Consider the following 21,911-nt stretch of genomic DNA (forward strand, 5'->3'; position numbering starts at 1 on the left):
AGGTGTCTTGTTTGAGTTGCAATTAGGTAGAGAGTAATGAAATGTATTTATTGTAGAGCTGTATTTGCTTATGCAAGAGTGTTACTATCCTTATTTTGACTACCAATCTATAATTTAAGGGTCCATAATAGCCATGTAGTAAGTCGGGTTATAGCCCTTTTGTTCCCATCAGGCTTTCTCAAATATCATTGCTGATCTAACAGTATAGCCAGTAGTCTGTAGATCCTGGTAAATCTTATCAAACTGATGCAGTGTTATGTGACGGCAGGATGTGTGGTTTACTAGTCTGTCTGGAAAAAAAAAAGGTTGATCGCCCCAAACTGACCACAGGATGGAGGCCATGTGTCGCCCACCTTTTATTTACCACTAATCTGCTCAGTTGTCACGCAATTCAAACCAACAAAGCGCATCTCGGTGCTAGACGCCGACCCTCCAGAAAACCGTAGGCCTCCAGACGAGCCATCTGGCGCTGTGTAGTAAACGACAGGCCCCGCCCCCTTGCTTACACTCTCCAATGTGCCATAGCAACCGGGGCCGAGCCCCCTGTTCCCGCGCAATGTTCCCTTCCTTATAAGGCCAGTAGAATGCAGACGCACGGACACGTCACACGTCGTTTATGTAAATGCTTTGATTGAAGAAAAAGAAAAAAGCCTTCTGCCCTACTCTGAAATGGAGGTGTGGATACTGCGCATGCGCACTGCGTCCACAACTATCCCGTCCACAAGCGCAGACATCAACAAGGGGAGCGGGTTACTGATGCGGGTTCATTTTCATAATAGTGACACCGTAACGACTCGCTTTAAGGACTACTACTCTGTAACCGACGCAAGCAACCTGCAGCAAGGTAATGGATGCAGCCGGGTTTTAATTGTTTTGTTGGGTCTTTGGAGCTTCATGGGGGGGTTTTAAGTCTTTGCTGTGCTTTCACAAATGCAATTCTTAACAAGCTTCGAGTTGTCTCAGAACAATTGCTCTTTTTAGGCCCGCTGCAAGACCGGCTGGGTGGTCAACTTGGTGTGTAAGCGCCCTAATGGATAGTTAAAGTAACCGGGCAAAGTGGAAGAAATGCAAAATAAGCGTCAAGATGTGTTGAATAGTGTCAGAATGGGCTTCGTGCACATATGCGCGATGAGCCAGGGACGGCTGTTGTTATTATTGTTTGTTTCAGCGGCTGTTTGGGAGAAACCGCTCCTCAAATATGACCAAAGTCGGTTTTAGTGAGCGCTGCAGTCGGAAACACGCTCTTCCAAAACGCATTAATGTCCACATTGTGTGTGAGTAGCGCGCCTGCAGCCTACTCCACATTTACGCCTGCTAAATAAGCCAAGTTGAATCTTTCACGCCCACCCGGACCACAGATGCGTCTCAGCACGCGGCCGCTGCTGTCAACAAAACAAGATACCGCAAACACAAACTGTGTATGGACGCCTGGAGAAAGTCGGGCGGCCTGAAAAAATGTAGTTTGGTGCAGAAACACCGACTTTGAACGAGCCGTCGCTTTGAACTTGGTGCACATGTAGTTGAAGGAGGACTGTTGCAGTGACGCGGCTGTGGAATAACAAAGAGTAAAGATCAAATTACACGATTATCCGAGAAGGGCTTTGTCCTCACGCTGAAAACTGCATGTTTTGCTTTCTAAATGTGTTTGTGTTAGTTTATCTGGCCACATAAAGTTAGCGCATGGAGGGGAAAGTCGGGCATCGTCGAGCAGAGGACGGTCATCCTAAAATGGGTGCGCATGAAGCAGGTCGTGTGGCATGCCATGCTTCCTCGCTGGAGTGGGCGGTGAAATTGGCGACTTGCACTTTTCTCTCGATGAAAACAAGTGCTTTTCTCGGTGTCTTCCTGTATTTTTAAAAGTCTACTCGTTGCTCGCGCGAGTCTGACTGCTTTCGGGGGGATTTGTGCAGTTTACTTTTTAAAATTACAGATTTTTTTGCGGAAAATCGCATCACACCCCCTTCCCCACACTGCCTCCGCCTTTGAAGTGTGTTGCCATGTTGAGTTGCGTCACGTACTGTATTCTGCTGCAGAGATCGTCTGCAGTTTACAGATGAGACACCCGAAGGTGTACGGTACGGTATGGTCGGCCCTTCGCATGCTCAGCAACACATGCACCCTGCTCATACAACCACACATTTAAACTGATAGCACAGACCGCTTTATTTGATCGTTTTAATATCCTGTCTATCATTAATATGTATGATTATGTTCATATTTAATCTATTTAATAGGGTCTGGTTAAGACCTCTAAATTCTATATTGCCTTAGTTAATTCTTTTTTAACCTCAGTAAAGACAAAGTACATTTTCCTGGTTACATAGAGTCAAAACTCAAATGGTTTAATTTGCAAGTTTATTTGCATTTTTCTGCAAATAAAGTAAACATGCTACATTAAAGTATACATAGATGCATTTCCATTCATGTTTGTACTTCTACTTAAATCTGGCTGTTTCAGGCTAATTTGTAGGTCTGGACATATTTATTTCTTGCGTTACAGACATTCATCATAATAAAATATGATGATTCTGTATTTTGGTCAATAATAGGTATGCACTTAGTTTTAATTTTAACGCACCACGAGATTAGATTTGTTACTGCTGAGAATGAGCTCCAGTGCATCAGCTAGACATATTTTTCATACTTATACTGATATCTTCAGCCGCTGCCCATCTTCACATTGCCCAACCTTTAGTGGAGTCTGATATAACCAGCAGAGTGGGAGGTCTTTCGTTTTTCCTGCTCTGTCTGCTCTCTGTGGCACCGCACTGTCAGAAGACCCCGAGGACTGATGGCAAGAAGGAAAAAAAATCCAGTCTGGGGGGCGCGGCTCGCAGTTTTGCCGCAGTTCAGGTCTACATGTGCTGTGGAGATTAAATTTTGCCTAGCAACATAAATCATAATTCCTCCGCATAATCGGGCCGCTTATTGCATTTCCACTAGCACGTTCCCCCGGACACATTTATATTTGTGCATGTCTCTGGCAATGCATCCTCGCGTATTTTATGGTTTGTTTTTAGAAAACAGCGCATCCTCCGCAGCGTGGAGGATGGGACTAAGTGCGTGCTTATATTTTGAGTTTCCAAAATGAAGCGTGCATCCTGTGAGCGCAGCATGGTGACATGATCTGTCTGACACGCTGTCTGACTGTTGACCTACTTCCTCCATGTGGGTCAAAGCGGAGAGATGCTCCAACAAAAATCGCTTTCTCTGAATGTGTCTACTGCTCTCAGATTGTGACAAGACACCCGATTTTAAAAATATATATATAATTTACACTGAGATAAACTGAAATGTTACAATAATAAAATATCTCTTCATCATCTGAGCAATACAGAAGACTGCAGGGAGGCATTGCAGTGGGCACGGTGCGCACACTGAGGAGAGCCTGAGGTGTTCATTGATGTGTGTTTATTTAGATTCTTTTTCTTGCACACAGATGTTTGGCTTTCACAAGCCAAAAATGTACAGGAGTTTGGACGGCTGCTGCATCTGCCGCGCAAAGTCGTCAAGCTCTCGTTTCACGGACAGCAAGCGGTATGAGAAAGACTTCAGGAGCTGTTTTGGGTAAGACACGCTGCTGCACACGTGGAGTCTGGAGACGTTTTTTCATCTGTGTCATTTCTTCACAAACCGTACTTGTTTTGCAGACTGAGTGAAACGCGATCTGGGGAAATCTGTAACGCCTGCGTGCTCCTGGTGAAACGGTGGAAAAAGCTTCCTGTGGGAACCAAGAAGAACTGGAACCACGTGAGTGCGGATCGCTGCACTGATAATATGGTTGACCCGTTGACTTTCTGATGATTAAATACCCATTCAGCAGTAATTTCTCCTCTCCTACTTACAGGTTGTTGATGCCAGAGGAGGTCCCAGCCTAAAGATAACTTCCAGGCCCAAGAAGATAAAGTCCGTCTCCAAGAAAGCGAGGCCGAGCCAGATCAGCAGGCTGCAGAAAGAGCTAAAGAGAAACAGTGAGATGGCATTTAGTTATAGTTACATGTTTACTCACACTCACTTATGTGCTCCTTTTTTCCCCACTACATATACAGTGTGTCACACCTGATCACCGCTTCACGTTTCACTCTCTGTTCTGCCCACCAGATTCAGATGCCCACAGCACCACCTCCAGTGCCTCTCCGGCTCAGTCTCCCAGCTACAGCAACCTGTCAGATGACGGCTCAGACACCGAGCTCAGCCCAGGGTCCAGCCGCTCCCCTGTTTTCTCATTTCTGGACCTGACCTACTGGAAGAGGTAAGTTGCACAGTGAGGCACTGGCACTTTTAATCCACTGGCTCGTTATTTAGGATTTACAACGGCACATTTCAGCTTGGTTTTGACAGTAAGTATGTATCACAGTATTACATTTTCACATGCTCAGAATGTAAAGAGGTCAGCGTCTCTCCACCACACACTTATGTTGTCTGATTAGACTGTATGGGCCACATTTTAGGGTGGGACACCTCACACCTTTTGTCATTCATACTAATTTACAGTTTGGTGACATCTGCCACCTGAGTGGCTGTCTAATGAGGCAGGGTAATAGAGGTTCAGATGCTAAGAACTAACACGATGCCCGACACTGTTTGAGTAGAGATGGTGTGGTTGTTAAATGACATTTGTACCATTAGTTGGTGTCAGACCAGGACTTCCTTGCAAGATTTGAATAACTTTAGACAATAGATGTCTGTCGCAGTTACACTATCATTGCACTTTAATACAGCATAGTAAATGGCATGTAAGACAAGCTTTTAATAGTTTTGGCGTCACTTCACACACTTGAACAGATACAATGTGTCATGTTTTAGGCAAAAGGTGTGCTGTGGAATTATCTACAAGGGTCGCTTTGGGGAGGTGCTCATCGACCCGCATTTGTTCAAACCGTGCTGCCGCAAGAAACAGCGACAGCGGCAGCAACAGGAGGAGGAGGAAGAAGAGGAGGAGGAAGATGAGGAGGAGGAAGAGGTGGTGGAGGTAGAGGAGGGCCAGGTGGGCGTGGATGTCGGTGGGCAGAAATCCCAGAAGGAAGAGGAAGTGAGGGAGACACCAACGTGTGAGGAAAACGCAGAGCCTGCTCAGCTATGTGTTACCATGACAACACCTCCAACCAGGAGCGGGGTGGTGGTGGAGGAAGGGTGGTAGAGTCAACCCCCACCCTCTCCTCCCCTTGCAAGTGTCTCTGAAGAAATCTTGGGGTGCTGGGTTTTTTTTCAAATTTTGTCGAGCACTTACAGAAAGAAGATTGCCTTCAATCATAAAGCAGCTGAAAATCCTTTGGTCTTCTCCAAAATAATGACGGAGGTTTGTTTATTATTTTTAAATGGTAACTTATGGACTGTTGTGTTTCCACTTTGTCTCTTGTTTTGTATTTAATATTCCTGCCACCCTGACGATGGGCCATCGTCCGTGGTGTTTTTCATCTCCTTTTGATGAAATGCTGGAGCTCTAGTTTGCTGGTACATCTGAAAGATTTTATTCCAAAACGCAATACATCCACTTACTTACAGAAAAAGGTGCTACTTGAAACTCATCACACAACATTTCAAACGTGTAGCTGAACCCATTCTCAGTGCGGATATTTTATGAGCATATATGTCAAGATGGCTAATATAATGGCATTAGTTTTGCTCTCCTTGTTAAGAGTAGGTATCTCTTTTTTTGAAATGGTGGATATCTCGTTTTGGAATGAATGACACTTTACATTGACAGAGCACAGACCTGTACAGTAGCCTTTGTGTGTGTGTGTGTGTGTGTGTGTCTATTCACACGGACATGCACTCAAAGAGTTTGTGTTTGTAGACTGGATTAGCATTTCTGTGTGTGAATACGTATGTGAGTCCCTTTCAAATAAGGCCTATTCACAGCTTCAACAGCAAATACACCAGCCTTAATTATGTGTTACAGACAGCGCTAGTGTTAATTCTGGATTGGTATTAAGGAACAAAAAGGGACAGTAGCTATATTTATTGTGGCCTCAGCAACACATAGTGCATTTTGTATGAATGGCAAACCCACTCATCCAAAAGACCGAATGATCTGATGCATGAGTCTACGAAAATTGCATGGCCTTATATTACCTGTAGCTAAATCTTACTTTTATTTTTTGGATCCAAGTTTTAACTTATTTTTATATGTAAAAAAAAGAGAAAAAGATAAAACAGAAGGGTCTTTGCATAATAATACCACACAATTGAACAGCAAAACACACAATCGGTCTATAGTCATTCAGCAATATCAACATCAGTGATTTCTGTAATTCCCAGGTCAGTTTATGGTAAAAGACTTTATACGAGCTGAAATTCTATGCCATTGCCTCTTATATACCACAAATGTGTTGTGATATACAGTATAGCCTAATATTACTTTATTTATCAAATTAAAGCCAAAGCACATTGAAATTCACCCAATGTCAAATCAATGCAGGTTTTCTATGGACACTTGTGCTTGTCCGAGGTCATTTGTATGTATGTTTATGTATTCTGAAAACAACACTAATATGAAATTTCATACATGTGATGTTGTAGTTGGGATTAGAGGGTGTGTTAATGTACATAAGGGGCTGGGTGAGCCACGTGGCTCTTTTATGGGTTTCATTATTTATTTATTTCATATTTATTTGTATCACTGCAACCCTGCTTAGAATAGTAACACTATAAATTCTTTTCCTCTTTATCTTATACATAGTATGGTTTTGTACATCAGAAATCGAATGTAATTCTCTCGCAGGCTTTGTTTAACTTTGCGTTGAATTACTGGTTGTCGATATTTGTGAAATGTTGTTAAGTATTTATTTACTCATCAGTTGAGTTGCGTGCAACCTAACTTATTCTGTATCATCACTTTGGATCTGTATCAAGTAGACTGAAACGAATGATAGACTGCAACCAAACTGTACCGTTCCCCTTTTAGCCTGTAGCCGGAAATGTTACAGAGTAGTAGGATACCTAACTCTAGACTTGCATGTACTGTTGCTATGCATTTACTTCGCTTACAAGTTAGACAAAGCGGTTTTGTATTTTTTATACATCATGTACTTTTTTTACATGTCCCTTAATAAAAGTAATTTTGTGAGTTTTCTGGAAGTTTGAAGTCACTGAATGTATTGGTATATTAGTATACAGAATATTAAGGTAAGATGTAAGATAACGGAAAGGTAAAAGTGGATTTGTAACATTTCAGAAACAACGTTCTGCGTAATGAGTTTTGGTCAGCGTGCCTCTATAAAGCAGGTCTGCTAGAGCATCTGATCAGTCTTTCATGATTTTACACGACTGTCTACAGTTTTATGAGACAAATATACACTAGATTTTAAAAGTAGAAATTTTGTACCTCACACTACTTACTTTACTTTTGCGCAGCCACTTTACTTGAGATTTAAATACAAAGAAATGTGGGTGGCTTATAAGCACAAATGAGTGTTTTTGTATTCCAACAAACAAAACATTATTAAGGTGATTCCTATAAAAAGTTATACACAAGGACAACACCTGTAAAAGTAATTTGTTAACTATTACAGTATAATACGCTGTCATTTATCCGTGTAGCACAATTGAAATACATTCAAAGCAAAATTGACAATTTTTTTGGTTTTTAATATATTTCATTGTGGTGCTATAAAACTTACGTGCCTCCTAGGGATGTTCCAAATTAATAAATCAAGCTGAACTTATTTCAGATATGACTTTTTTCATATGTCTAATTATAAGCACATGTTTTATTTCTTAGTTCTGGAAAATATTAATGTTTGGTTTAAAAATGCCCCACACTTCGTAATAATATGTAATTCTGTATCTAAAAAACTATGATAACAAAATTAGATTTGTTAATAATATAGGATACATTCGTGGTTTGCGCAGTTTTAAATAAAGAGAAAAAGTACCGGAAGCGGTGATCCTGTGACAGGAAGTAAAAAAAACACGGAAGTGTTTGTTATTGTTTTACAGCCAGCTGTCAGAGGTACATTTAGGCTGCAGATGTCGTTTTAAATCTGTTATTCAGACAGCCGGAGGTCGACACAGACACAGACAACCACCGCGGGACCTCAGGAGGTTAATGTGGATTTAGTTGCTCCGCTGGTCAGTTTAGCTCCCAGGCTAATGGAGTAATGCTAACAGGGAACTCTGCAGAGCTGCTAATGAAGTTAATACACAGCTGCGATTAAATGACCACTGTAGGAGATGATAAGTGTATTAACTTTACTGAATCCAACCACTGAACACCTGTCTGTGGCCATTAGTTTTCTGTATTGGCTCGTCAGTTCTTCTGTTTAGAGTATTAGATGTTAAATAAAGGTTTGTACTTGCAGCTCGTCTTCACCATGGTGGAGCCCACAGCATCTGGCGTGTTCTGTAACAGGATGCTGAGCATGGTCAACTCTGAGGATGTTAACGCCATCATCCAAGCTCAGAGACACATGTGAGTCCCATAGTGACAGCGGTCCTTTTAGCTTCATGTGTAGCACTGCTAATACGAAATAGATGTGCTGCTCTTTGCATTGCCTTGTTCTTTGTAAAGTGGCTTCTGAGGATAATTGGTGCTTTGCTGAAATATTATGAACGCAGGCTGGACCGATTTGAGAAAACCAATGAAATGCTGATCAACTTCAACGGACTGTCTAACGTGCGACTGCAGCAGATGAACGAGCGCTTCCTGCTCCACACCCGCACCCTCGTGGACATGAAGAAAGACCTGGACAGCATCTTCAGGAGGATCAGGTACTCCCCCCAGTGTAAAAACACACACACACAATCTACACCCTCAGTGTGAACACACTCCTTATTGGTCTCTGCTTCTCCAGGACACTAAAAGGAAAGATTGCTAAGCAGTACCCAGAGGCTTTCAGCAGTGAGTTAGCATTGTCTTACCATTCATCATTTTATAACCACAGCCAGCTTTCCCAAATCAGCTTGTCTGGAATATCTCTGTCCAGATATCCATGAGTCACCCATCCTGGAGGACGAAGATGACGAGTTTGACCCAGTGCCCCCCAGCATTGCCACAACCATCACAACAGCCACCTCGGAGCAGAGCACAGAGTCCTGCGACACGAGTCCAGATGTGATCTCGCCCACTGTGAGCAGATGCTCTGAGGATCTCTCTCAGGAGGCGCCTGACACGCCCACCTCTGACGTCCTAGAGACAGCCGTCCTGAGGGACGAGGGTCCTGACTCTGTACCTGCAGAGTAGAGCAAGCAGTTTGTGAACGGATTTTCAACCTAAAACTATTTTAGCAGGAGGTCACGTTGTATATTTGAGTTTACAATATATCTGCTGACTTTCCAGTCATGAGTCAGTTTGTTGGGAAGAGCATCACAGTGTTGATGTGGCTATGAACTGAGGACCCTGGATATTTGTTGGCATGCTTATTTGTTCTGTGTAGGGACGTTAATAATTAACAGTTTAACCATGAACCAACAATGAGAATTTCGTTGTTGTTTTTTACTGTCAGTTAAACAGTTAAAAATGATTAATGTTGCTTATAGAGTGCTTGTGCAAAGTATACAAACAATATACAGCAGCAAAAGTACAGTGTTAATTAACAGAGAGTTAGATGAACAGAGTTAGATTAACACATGAAACAGAGGACACAGTGTGGATCGGTAAAACTAACCTTTCCAAACACTCAGGGGACAAACCCACAAACTCTGGTCTGTCACTGGAAAGTTTAAGATCGAGCCACAAAGCTTGGAGAGGCACTGAAGTTGCCATGTTTATTCCGACAGCATCTGCGTCACTGTGGGAAACCATAGCCTCCAGAATAAGCGCCAAACCCTCGTCCTGAAGGTGGCTTAAAGGCAGGAACCAGAGGACACCTCATGGAGAGCCAGAGTAGTGCTGCATGTTTTCTTTGAGGTGAACCCTCTTGAACCTGTTCCACAACGCTTGAATAAATGTGGGATTAACTCGTAGGAGTTTTTGTTCTGGCCACCATTTTCTATTATTTAAGTTATATATTTTTAGAGAGAGAAAAGGCTGTAAACTGGAAACAGCTGTTTCTATGTGCCTCTCCCTCCTGATTTTGACTGATTATTATAAATGCTCGGATTAATAAATTTAAATAAATACTTTGTTTGAAGAGTTTTTAGTTTTAACTGTCTTATGTGTTAACCTACAGTACAGGCCAAAAGTTTGGACACACCTTATTCTATGCGTTTTCTTTATTTTCATGACTATTTACATTGTAGATTCTCACTGAAGGCATCAAAACTATGAATGAACACGTGTGGAATTATGTACTTAACAAAAAAGTGTGAAATAACTGAAAACATGTCTTATATTCTAGTTTCTTCAAAGTAGCCACCCTTTGCTCTGATTACTGCTTTGCACACTCTTGGCATTCTCTTGATGAGCTTCAAGAGGTAGTCACCTGAAATGGTTTTCACTTCACAGGTGTGCCTTGTCAGGGTTACTTAGTGGAATTTCTTGCCTTATTAATGGGGTTGGGACCATCAGTTGTGTTGTGCAGAAGTCAGGTTGATACACAGCCGACAGCCCTATTGGACAACTGTTAGAATTCCTATTATGGCAAGAACCAATCAGCTAAGTAAAGAGAAATGAGTGGCCATCATTACTTTAAGAAATGAAGGTCAGTCAGTCTGGAAAATTGCAAAAACTTTGAATGTGTCCAAATGTCCAAATCTGAGATCTTTGGTTCCAACCGCCGTGTCTTTGTGCGATGCAGAAAAGGTTCTACATGCCTGGTTCCCACCGTGAAGCATGGAGGAGGAGGTGTGATGGTGTGGGGGTGCTTTGTTGGTGACACTGTTGGGGATTTATTGAAAATTGAAGGCATACTGAACCAGCATGGCTACCACAGCATCCTGCAGCGACATGCCATCCCATCTGTTTTGCGTTTAGTTGGACCATCATTTATTTTTCATCAGGACAATGACCCCAAACACACCTCCAGGCTGTGTAAGGGCTATTTGACCAAGAAGGAGAGTGATGGAGTGCTGCGCCAGATGACCTGGCCTCCACAGTCACCGAACCTGAACCCAATCGAGATGGTTTGGGATGAGCTGGACCGCAGAGTGAAGGCATAAGGGCCAACAAGTGCTAAGCATCTCTGGGAACTCCTTCAAGACTGTTGGAAAACCATTTCAGGTGACTACCTCTTGAAGCTCATCAAGAGAATGCCAAGAGTGTGCAAAGCAGTAATCAGAGCAAAGGGTGGCTACTTTGAAGAAACTAGAATATAAGACATGTTTTCAGTTATTTCACACTTTTTTGTTAGGTACATAATTCCACATGTGTTCATTCATAGTTTTGATGCCTTCAGTGAGAATCTACAATGTAAATAGTCATGAAAATAAAGAAAACGCATTGAATGAGAAGGTGTGTCCAAACTTTTGGTCTGTACTGTAACTCATTTAACTTATGTGTTGATTTAACTCAGGTGTTAACACTGTACTTTAGGTGCTGTATATTGATTGCATACTTTGCACAAGCACTCTATAAGCAACATTTTTAAAACTGTATTACTGACCGTATTAATGTTTTCATCAACACTTTAGTTTTGGTTAATGGTTAAATGGTTAAATATTAACATCCCTTGTCTTACACCTGCACTGCACTAAAATAATGCAGATGATACTTGAAGTTGTATAGTCTCTCACTATAGTTGTTTAACCACGGTACTCTGGAGTGAACTTGAGCAAATCATGTGATATGCTTTTTTTTTTTTTTTTTCATTTCAATTCAATTCAATTCAATTTTATTTGTATAGCCCAATATCACAACAGAGTGTCTCATAGTGCTTTACATTTGAGGAGATACACGCCAGAGTGAAGGAAGGAATGATTTAGGTTAGTTGCAAGACAAACGTTAGTGTTCTCAACCTGAATAATTGTAATGAGGGTTTGCAAGTAGTTACTACTGTTGTTGTCACACTATTACATCAATGTCACATTGCAGCATTGTTATTCTATAGGCCCATGTTTGTTAATGCATTCATGAATTATATCAGCAGCATCTGAAGCTTTACCAATCTCGGCTGAGAAATTCTCTCTTTGTTTGCCCTCTCCGGCACAGGGAAGCCAGCGATTAGTCAACCTGTCAGTGATTAGCATCCTTATAGCTACCAGGGATTCATCAAACTAATAGAGTAGAGGATCCTACCACTCTTTGTTGCCCATTAAAAGGTGTCGTTTTGGTGTTAAAGGTGAATTCCAGCTTAAAAAGGACTTTATTTGTTATCTCTGTGATACTTTTACATATATCTATATAGATATATATCTAAATTTTCATTTGTGGATTTGATAAATGATGATAAAAACAGAGTTCAAATGTTGAATCTGCTACATTGAAGGAGATTAATATTTATACTGACTCAACCGTCCAGCACCAGTGGAGTAATATAAATCAGTTAACACAGTGGATTTCCCCATCAAGTTAAAGTGTCTTGAAAAATATTTTGGGCTCAAGCATGTGAACAATATCATAGGCAAACTAACAAAAATTTCATGAAATTTTAAAAAGCAAAAGGCCAGAAAGGTATAGGTGTTAAGGTAATAAAGTAGGTTTTAAGTTGAAATACCAAAGGGGTTACATTGGCAACAGCTTTGGTATGCTAGTACCTAAAATCCCAAAGATTACTGTGTGGCAGTCGGTTTGTTGTAACATGTTAAACTGTGACTTTGTTTGGGTGTTGAAAAAGCTCAGGAAAAGGGTAAATATAGTCTCAACATGAGGTCGTCTCAAGAACAAAAAAAAAACATCCAGGGAGTGATTATCTGCTCATAATTAGTATGTTTGAGTCTTGATCGGTTTATGTTCAGTAATGACATATGAATATCATAAAATAATAAGACTGTACCGTGTGTCATGGCATCTCTGTCCAGCCTGCTGCACACAATGAACAGTAAAGGAGAGGAGCAGGTAGTTAATATGGGTCAGGCAGCTCACCTTTGGCACAGGGGTCGTCCAGCTGGTTAATATTAGTTTGTTAGCTAGTTCATTCACAAATAGACACCATATGAGGAGAATATCACCTGGAATATTTAAGGCAGTAAAAAAAAAGCATTTACCTACCAGTAAAAACAGTATTGGCCTCTCAGACTAACCAAAGGTGTCTGGAGACCGCTGGGCTCTGAGGCCAGTTAGTCCCAGTTAGTAGTAATCAAGTCTTCTTGATTAGATCAAAAGCTTTTACTACTGTAGTTTAGCTGGTGGCACACTAGTTATCAGCAAACTATTAATACATAATACGATATAGTTTTGAATCTTATTTATATCATTTAAAACCGTGTTTTAACCCGCTGCTGACCTATAACTCAACAGTGGTTTACAGTAGCTACCGACAGAGGACGCTGCACACAAATGAGAGCGGTTTTAACAGACAGTGGGGTTAAAGGACATAGCAGCTAGTCCATAACACACTTACCCCTGGTGGCTAACTTCGCCTGTGGCCATTTAATATTTGACTGTGAATAGGAACACTTAACCCGTGAGCTGACGGTTCAATTACTATTTTTCCACGCTGACCAGTCGTCCGCAGTCACCGTTTAGCCGGCTAGCTGTTGAGCTAACATTAATAGCTAGCTCGGTTAGCTCGGTTGCTAGGAGCTGTCATGGTCGACGTCAGCACATTATGAGTGGTTAGCTAAACACCGCGCTAACTAACCAACTAACTAGGTTAGCTGCTAGGCAATATTCACTGTATGAGGGAGCTACCTGAAGCTACGCCGCTCCTAAAATGAGGAGGCTGACCAAGAAGAAGGCTCTGAGTCTGGTGAGGGAGCTGGACGCTTTCCCAAAGGTTCCTGAGTGCTATGTGGAGTCGTCGACCAGCGGTGGGACAGGTACCGATACTGTGAGGTCCTTCACCTCCATTAGTGCTGTATGCTGAAGCCTGACTGCGATCCTCACTTTGATCTTTTGTCTCCAGTGTCTCTGATAGCTTTCACTCTCATGGCTGCCCTTGCCCTCCTGGAGTTCTTTGTGTACAGAGACACATGGATGAAGTACGAATATGAGGTGGACAAAGACTTCAGCAGGTGAGAACTGAGCTAAATAAATAAATAAATAAACCAGAGGTCATTGTTGTGCTTCAGCCCCGTGTCTGTGTTTCCTGACTGCATTTACTCTTTCCTGGCAGTAAACTGAGGATAAATGTTGACATCACAGTGGCTATGAGATGCCAGTGTAAGTACAAGAAAATTTTTATTTCTATATGTGTGTTTCAGCAATAGAAGTGTCATTCATTTGGCCGAGGAAGGTGTTTTGAACTTGTTTGTATGGTGTAATGCAGACATAGGGGCCGATGTCCTGGATCTGGCAGAGACCATGGTTGCCTCTGATGGCTTAAAGTATGAACCAGTGAGTATGAGTGCCTTCAGTGTGCAATAGTGATTTATTGTGCTATATATGTGTAGATGTAACAATAAACATTTTGTTTGTGTACAGTCATGGTGACAGTTGTGTTTTGTCACATTTTAGGTCAACTTTGAGCAATCTCCAAGGCAAAGATTGTGGCACATGTAAGATCCTTCCTAGTATGGTGGCATTTTCATCCAGCAGTCAGCATTATTTAGCTGTTATTAGTTATTAGTATAGTTATTTAAAATTCAGTAAGTTGCTGGTCTTAATACTGCATCTATAAATCAGCATTGTCAGCAGCTCTGAAGGACACCAAACATTTAAAATGTAAAAGTTAAATTAACCAGGGCTGTTTAGTTTTCCCCGATTAGTAGAGAGCTAACAAGCAAGGATCAGTCAACATGTTTTTTTGTCAAGATGAATTATAGGCCTACATTTTGCTTCTGTTTTTTTGTTTTGTTTTGTTCTATTTGTTCATTTTCCCCATCCCTCCCTGTCAGGACACTTCTGCACATCCAGGAGCGTCTGAGAGTGGAGCACTCCCTCCAGGATGTACTCTTCAAGACTGCAATCAAAGCTCCTCCTCTCGCTCAGCCTCAAAGGTACGGCGTCGAGTCATGGTTGAAATTATGACTACAAACATGAACTAGGACCTGTTCCACCTCCCATATACTGTGATACAGTTATTCACCTCATGTTGTGTTGCTTTTTTTTCCCCCCCATAGTGAGGACAGCTCCTCTTCCCATAGCGCCTGCAGGATACATGGACATCTGTATGTCAACAAGGTGGCAGGAAATTTCCACATTACAGTTGGCAAGTATGTATCCACATGGCTAGAGGGATTCAAAAGATTTTTACACAAATATCTGTCCAGAACATACAACAATTAGTGTAATTTATGTAATGTTTCAGTGTCTGACCTCTGACCTTTTCGTCCCTGTTCAGGTCCATCCCACATCCCAGAGGCCACGCCCATCTAGCTGCACTAGTCAGCCATGACAGTGAGTTCATGATCCTTTTGACAAAACACACATCCATTCGTATCAACTTGATGATTATTAATTATTTTGATGGGCACTGGGTTACAGGTTATAACTTTTCTCACCGGATCGACCACCTGTCCTTTGGAGAAGAGATTCCTGGGATCATCAGCCCTCTGGACGGCACAGAGAAAATCTCTGCTGATGGTACATCTGTGATGTCAAACATTATGTTGTCTTCTGCCTTTTAGATGACTTACACTTAGGCGTTTATCTATTGTTTCATAAAAATAGACAGTTTACAGATGTTTGTGGTCATTATCTCTAGCTAACCACATGTTCCAGTACTTCATCACCATCGTGCCCACCAAACTGAACACCTACAAGGTCTCTGCGGAAACACACCAGTACTCAGTCACCGAGCAGGTATGTTTAAATGTTGCACAGCTTTGTGTGTTTGTGTCGTATGCTGTGTATCAGTGTAGTGAATGTGTTGCTCTCGTTGTTCTGCAGGACAGAGTGATAAACCATGCTGCCGGCAGCCATGGAGTCTCAGGGATCTTTATGAAATATGATATCAGCTCACTAATGGTCAGAGTCACCGAGCAGCACATGCCTCTCTGGCAGTTTCTTGTCAGACTCTGTGGCATCATCGGAGGCATTTTCTCGACGACAGGTAGATAAAAATGGCCGCACTGGAGCCCCGTCACGTTTTATCCCTTACTTTCAGGGCTGGCTGCTTTTACAGCACACGGTAGTAAAATGTTTAGACAGGTCTCCTGGCTCCCTGACAGCCATCAGGTGCTTTTGATTTATTAGTTTGTTGTGGGTCCTACCCTTTAAACAGGGACGTAACCAGTCTAAAATCTACACGTCCATGTAGTTAATGGGCTTATTCTCACATTACTGCAGGTATGCTGGCTTTGAACACACTGCACATATCTGATCTTATCACCTAATCCAGTCATAAAATCACCTTTTAAAACTGAGTTTCCAATATACTGAATTTAATGTGAGGAGGTGACGCATGTTTAAAGATGATTGAATTACTGGCAAGCTAGTCGTCTAAACTGTGGGGGAATATTTCTGCCTGTGAGGGTTCAGCCTTTGTACATTATTATCATCATTATGTCTCCCACAACAGTTAACACACTCACCAAGTTAAACCAAGTTGTTTTTACCTAAACCCTCATAACAGTGAGTTCTTTCTTCTTTGTAGGCATGCTCCACAATATGGTAGGATTCTTGGTTGATGTAATTTGCTGTCGTTTCCAAATGGGAATGTACAAACATCTCAAGGTAAGCCAGTAAAATGACCTTGTAGACAGGAGTGGCCATTGTGCATTTTACTGTTATTATTAATGTTTGTGTTGTCCTCTCTCAGGAGGCTCCTCTGAACGAGCAGACAAACAGCGAGACCCCGGCTGCTACAGAAAACTATGTGGAGTAATGAGACTCCCTGCAGCTCAGCTGCAGCCGACTGACGGCTCACCACCTCGGCCTAATCCACTATTCAGCAACAAGATGCTGGGAAAATGTTTACAAGTTATTTTATTGTTATGGAATAAGCCCCTGCGTTGTTCAGAAATGTGTAAATATTTGTATCATGTTTTAAATGGTTATTGGGTGGCTATAAGACTCGGACACGACTCTTCATCCACCTGTGAAGGATTGTAATCAATACCTCCACTAATTATCTGTCGCTTCCACTGGAAAGCTGTACCAGGAACACAGAACACAAATTAGTCTACCATCGTTGTAGATCTGACTTCAATAAATATTTGGTACCTGGTGTCAGAGCTCCCATGGGACACCCACACAGGTGTTCTCACCTGTTTTGGCTAATTAGACCATTTCTCAGGGTGCTGTGGTCGGATTCACGTCTCCCTGACAGATGCGTTTTCATGTGAAAGAGGAACGGTATTCTCGTGGTTTGGTGACCTCAGGAAACTCGCAGCGTAGTTCTGATCAAGCTAGAAGAAAAAGGAAAAAAGCTGGGCCTTTTAAAGGGGAATCATGTGAGAAGACTCTAAGGTTTTTTAAATTGTTCCACAAATGTGCCTACGTGTAAAGGATTGTTGAAAGAAAAGGCTGATTTGTGAAATAAAATCCACTTTCAACTCTATGGATTCATTAATAATATTTACCATCACTGTCTTATCCAAAGACAATTAATGTAATTATTGATCATTTATTGTTTTCAGTTTATGGTTTGGTCAATTAAATGTCCATCAAAGGTTTTGTCCATCACTTTAAAATTATGCAGAACACACAAAAGCAGCAAAACTTCACATTTGAGATGCTGGAACCTGAGAATATTTTACCATTATTACTGCAATGAATTGATTATCAGAACTGTTAGTAAAACAATATGTACAAAAGAATATTTTACACCATGTCAAGAGTTTATTTGACAGTATTTCAGAATATCTTTCAGTAAACAAGTTTTTTGTTTTTTAGCAAAATGTAATATATCAGTACTGTCGCATTTCATAAAAATAGTTGTTCACGTCTTTGAAACTACAGTATCAATGATACAGTAAACCATATTTGTAGGAATACAGCTGTACAAGGTGAATAGTACACAATTAACACTACACAGTTATACTTGATCTCAATGGGGATTTATGAACGTGCCATCCTTCACAGGTTCCAATAAAGCAGTTTTTTTTGTTTCTGTATACAAAATCACTCACAGCAGGCAGGGGGGGGCGGCCTGGACGGAGACAGAGGGCTGGATGACATATTCGTTCACCTTTTCTGAACATTTGTACATACAGTAAACACATTTCTACAGCCTAATGGCATGTTGTCATGCTCCTCGCTAACATGTCGACCAGTTTATCACGTGAACCAGAGTTCTACCAAGTCAGCTCAGAAACATCCAGACCACACGCTTCACTCAGAAACCACTGTGGGCCGAGATCCGTCTTCATGATGCTTTACATGCACAAGGTCTGACCAGTGTCCCAGTCTGCAGGTGCAGTTTACCAGTACGGCCGGGACGTGCCGTCAAACTTTCAGTCAAACTGTCACAACGCATTGTGATTTTTTTTTTTTTTAAACTCACGTGGTCGTCCAGTACTCAGAAGCTGTGGTGATAAATTTTTAATAAAGAGAAATGGATGATATCAACATAGAGGAATGCAGTGACTTCATCTCTGGTGTCTCCGTTTAATAGCAGCGTGGCTCGACTCTGCCACTATCAAATCTTTGTGATCCAACAAACGCTTCAGTGCATTTGCGTTCCACAGATCATTTAAAGTCTTGGGTTCAGATTCAGCAGCACTGATGCTGCTTGCAACAATACAGACGTAACATGTTTTTGTTACAGAACAGACAAGTAAAGCTGAAATGAGACTCAACTGAAACACTTTGATGACAACCCTGTCTGGATAAACGTTCACCGCTCCACTCTCTCAGATGACTCTCTAAGAGGAGGATGTAATGCTACAGGCTACATTTTATCCCCTTTAAAGCACGAGGGGACAAGGGCAATCATTGACATTGATAAGCTATACAGCTAAGAGTGCATCAAGGTAACTGTATGTACTGCTCGAAGTTAAGTCAGAAGAAAAACAGGCCCCACAGCTCAACAGTTTGCTGATATGTGTGCATGGTCACTACCGTCTGTTTTGCATTCAGTTCCAAAGAGAAATCACAACAACAACAGCTCTGCATTAGTTTGAGTAAGGCACTCCGCCCCACCTCATAACCATCGGCCTCCCCTTCCCCACACCGATGCCCCTCTCCCACAGTGATGTGGTACACTTAGCACAGTAAAAGGCATAGAAATGGGAAATATAGACTGGACAAAATTCCTCCATTGAGCAGTAAATGAACACAACACAGCTTGTAATTTTGCACAATGACTGCATGGGTTGAGTTGTGGTCGAGTTGTGTACATAACTCAGAACAATATTATGAGTTCTTACTAAGCACACTGTTTTCAGTCACTCAAAAGTTCAATTTGATGGCAAAAAAAAAAAGAAGAAAGATTTTCTTTTTGTCTCACATGAGATCCAACTGGTCCGCTCCACAGAGGATATCCTCTCTATATTCTACCTCTAAAAGACACGTGAGTCCCTGTATAATGACATGGTAGTTTATATCCATGCACACGACCACTGCCTCCCTCAGCGGTCTGGGTTTGGTGACTTGCACAGTCTTTGATATGTAGTTATAGACGAGGCCATGGACATAGTGATCCTAAAATACTGTCCTGATGTTTTTTCTCTTTTCTTTACAATGTTTCTAACTACAACACTGCCTCAAAAAAAACACCAACAGGTATGTTTTTGAGATTACCAAATGTACATATTTTTCACATCTTTACATTTACAGTATATGATATATCGGTAGGCATGTGAGGTCTAACATATGTCGGGCTAACCGGGCTGTCACTTGGGTCGGTGCCATGTCCTCCAGGAGTTTCAGTGTCTCTGCCTCCCTCTGACAGATTTGTAGTCTCACTCTTCCCACTGTGCAGAGAAAATGGAGCAAAAGTAAATCTCTTGGATGTACATATGTCTCAGTCCTGTGAGGAACCTTGTTCCATCTGAGGTTGCGTTGCACTAAGCAGTCTGAGCCAGATTCGGTCGAGCAGTTAAAGGTACACGTCGAAAGCACAGCTCCACTCACAATTTGCTCCATCTGTGATCAGAACAGTAACTGAGGGTCCAAAATGCCTACATATTGAGTGGTCTCCATCAGGTCTACACTGTATGTTACAATAGCTGTGAAAGTTCCTCTGTTTTTTAAGGTGGTGGGTGTAATAATTATCTCGGTAGAACAAATGAAACCTAAAATATGATCTTAGAAGTAGACGGAGAAGAAAACAGGACAGAAAGAGAGGGTGAGGAAGGTTCACTGTTTTTCTCAGACAGCCGATGGTGAACTGAATGAGGAGCCAGACAGTGTGATCCTGTCCAAACCAGTGAGATCCATTCTACCTGCTTACTGTGGAGGTCCAGGACCTCAGGGTGCCAGGCAGTTTGTCAGACCCAGGGACGTTCCAGGGCCCAGGGGAGGCTGCTGTGCTCCTTGCAGGAGGATCTTCTATGGTTTTAGAGGGGCAGCAGAGCCCACTGTGGCCAGTGGCCCTCTCATCCTCTCTGGGGAACAGACCTCTGGACACCAGCCTCTCCTGGAGGCTGACATGTCCATCCCCACTGCCCAGAGAGGCCCCATTCAAGTTCACACTCACATACTGGTCCCAGGGCCAGACAGTGCTCATCGCCTGTGTGTGCAGGCCCTTTCTCTCACAGCAGGGGGAGCAAGTCTCCCTCTGCCTCTCTCTTCTTTCAACAGACCTTCCCAGGACAACTTTGGGAGGCAAAGCCCGAGGCTGTCTGTCACCTGGTCCGCAGTCCACCTCTCCAGACCCCTGAGGGGTTCCCTGCCCCCTGGTGATGCACTTCTGCTGGGTGGACCTGCCACCTGTAGCCCCTCTAGTGGAGGTGTGGTCTGTCAGCTGTGGAGCTCTGTCTGCCATGCACACTGTGGCCTCTAGAGGGAGCTGATGAGGGGAGTCTGGGGCTGAGGCTGGATGGGATGAGAGCAATGGATTCGGGTGGGGTTCCAGGGTCACTTCCTGCAGGGCAGAGTGGGCTGTAGAAAGGGAATCCCAGGGGCCGACACAGTCTGTCAGGGAAGAGGAAAATACCCTCAGGTGGACTGAGATAGAAGCAGAGGGGCACAAAGCAGCATGCACATGCATACAGATAGAGATAGAGAGAGAGAGAGAGAGAGAGAGAGAGAGAGAGAGAGAGAGGAGAGAGAGAGAGAGAGAGTGTGAGGAGAGGACATGAGCAGAGAGAAAGAGAGATGTTCACAACAACAACACAATAAAACACCACATCCTACTATTATACAAGGAAAACTTGCATGCAAATGTGTGTGAACAGCACACACCTGACTAAGTAGGCCTCTGTGCTGACATGTTGCTTATAAAAGCTAATCTACACTTCTTCTATAAAAACAGACATGGTGGACGGGATGCATTCAGTGCTTGAAAACAATTAACATATTTGTAGTCGTGAGGCAGACTGATCGTGAGCAGCTCTGAGCAGATTGATTTCACACAGTCTACTTCACAGCTCTCTTCAGGATGATACAATTTCATCTGGAGGGTCACTTCAAACCATATTGCTCTCAACACACATAAAAACACAAACACACACACACAGACACACACAGACACACAGGGCTGTTGTTTTCCCATGTGTAAATCTTGATCATGCATACACGCATGCATGCCTCGAGCACAGACACACTGCACACAGATTACTGGAGAGAGAGACATGCAGTATTTCACAAACCGTGTCTTTAGAGTGGCCCATTAGGAAGAAATAGGGGGAGCTTAGTGTGTCACCTTTCATGCACATGGAGAGGTTGGGAGGTACCATTCCTGAGGGAAGGCAAGTAAAAGCCTATACCAATCATTAGACTTAAAGCAGAGGGGTTACAACACACGAAGAGCTAAAGAGTAGGTTGTTATTCCACTGTATGATCAAAATGTTTTTCACATAAAGACTTTTAGTTTAACTTCAGACGACAGAGCAGAAGACTGCAGAGCGAGGAGTAAAATGCAGAAAGATATTAATGCATGTTAATA

The 21,911-nt window shown here is 42.4% G+C and overlaps 5 protein-coding genes across 5 annotated transcripts in view; 3 read left to right on the forward strand and 2 right to left on the reverse strand.

Moving 5' to 3' along the window:
• The window catches only part of LOC139201110 (ubiquitin-conjugating enzyme E2 H-like), a 160,483-nt gene that overhangs the window by 8,109 nt on the left and 130,463 nt on the right, over positions 1 to 21,911 (reverse strand). The window lies entirely within an intron of this gene.
• On the forward strand, positions 745 to 7,069 carry LOC139201107 (SIN3-HDAC complex-associated factor-like). Its single transcript, XM_070830343.1, has 6 exons — positions 745 to 844; positions 3,440 to 3,567; positions 3,651 to 3,750; positions 3,848 to 3,971; positions 4,102 to 4,252; positions 4,807 to 7,069. Exons 2-6 carry the CDS (start codon positions 3,440 to 3,442, stop codon positions 5,138 to 5,140), a joined length of 837 nt encoding a protein of 278 aa, XP_070686444.1. The 5' UTR covers positions 745 to 844; the 3' UTR covers positions 5,141 to 7,069.
• On the forward strand, positions 7,913 to 10,103 carry kxd1 (KxDL motif containing 1). Its single transcript, XM_070830344.1, has 5 exons — positions 7,913 to 8,046; positions 8,304 to 8,413; positions 8,560 to 8,712; positions 8,796 to 8,842; positions 8,928 to 10,103. The coding sequence occupies exons 2-5, from the start codon at positions 8,316 to 8,318 to the stop codon at positions 9,182 to 9,184; spliced, it is 555 nt and encodes a 184-aa protein (XP_070686445.1). The 5' UTR covers positions 7,913 to 8,046; positions 8,304 to 8,315; the 3' UTR covers positions 9,185 to 10,103.
• Positions 13,349 to 17,420, forward strand: LOC139201104 (endoplasmic reticulum-Golgi intermediate compartment protein 2-like). Its single transcript, XM_070830340.1, has 13 exons — positions 13,349 to 13,797; positions 13,884 to 13,992; positions 14,094 to 14,140; positions 14,247 to 14,314; positions 14,435 to 14,475; positions 14,815 to 14,916; positions 15,040 to 15,132; positions 15,261 to 15,316; positions 15,404 to 15,502; positions 15,624 to 15,721; positions 15,809 to 15,971; positions 16,515 to 16,594; positions 16,680 to 17,420. The coding sequence occupies exons 1-13, from the start codon at positions 13,692 to 13,694 to the stop codon at positions 16,743 to 16,745; spliced, it is 1,128 nt and encodes a 375-aa protein (XP_070686441.1). The 5' UTR covers positions 13,349 to 13,691; the 3' UTR covers positions 16,746 to 17,420.
• magi2b (membrane associated guanylate kinase, WW and PDZ domain containing 2b) overlaps positions 19,077 to 21,911 on the reverse strand; it is a 70,189-nt gene continuing 67,354 nt past the window's right edge. The window contains exons 22-23 of the mRNA XM_070830323.1: positions 21,669 to 21,704; positions 19,077 to 20,938 (exon numbers count right to left, since the gene is read on the reverse strand). Of these exons, the coding sequence (XP_070686424.1) occupies positions 20,244 to 20,938; positions 21,669 to 21,704 (731 nt within the window). The 3' untranslated portion in view covers positions 19,077 to 20,243. The remainder of the gene's footprint in view (positions 20,939 to 21,668; positions 21,705 to 21,911) is intronic.

Source organism: Pempheris klunzingeri, chromosome 5, assembly GCF_042242105.1.
Source record: "Pempheris klunzingeri isolate RE-2024b chromosome 5, fPemKlu1.hap1, whole genome shotgun sequence".
NCBI classification, from domain to species: domain Eukaryota; kingdom Metazoa; phylum Chordata; class Actinopteri; order Acropomatiformes; family Pempheridae; genus Pempheris; species Pempheris klunzingeri.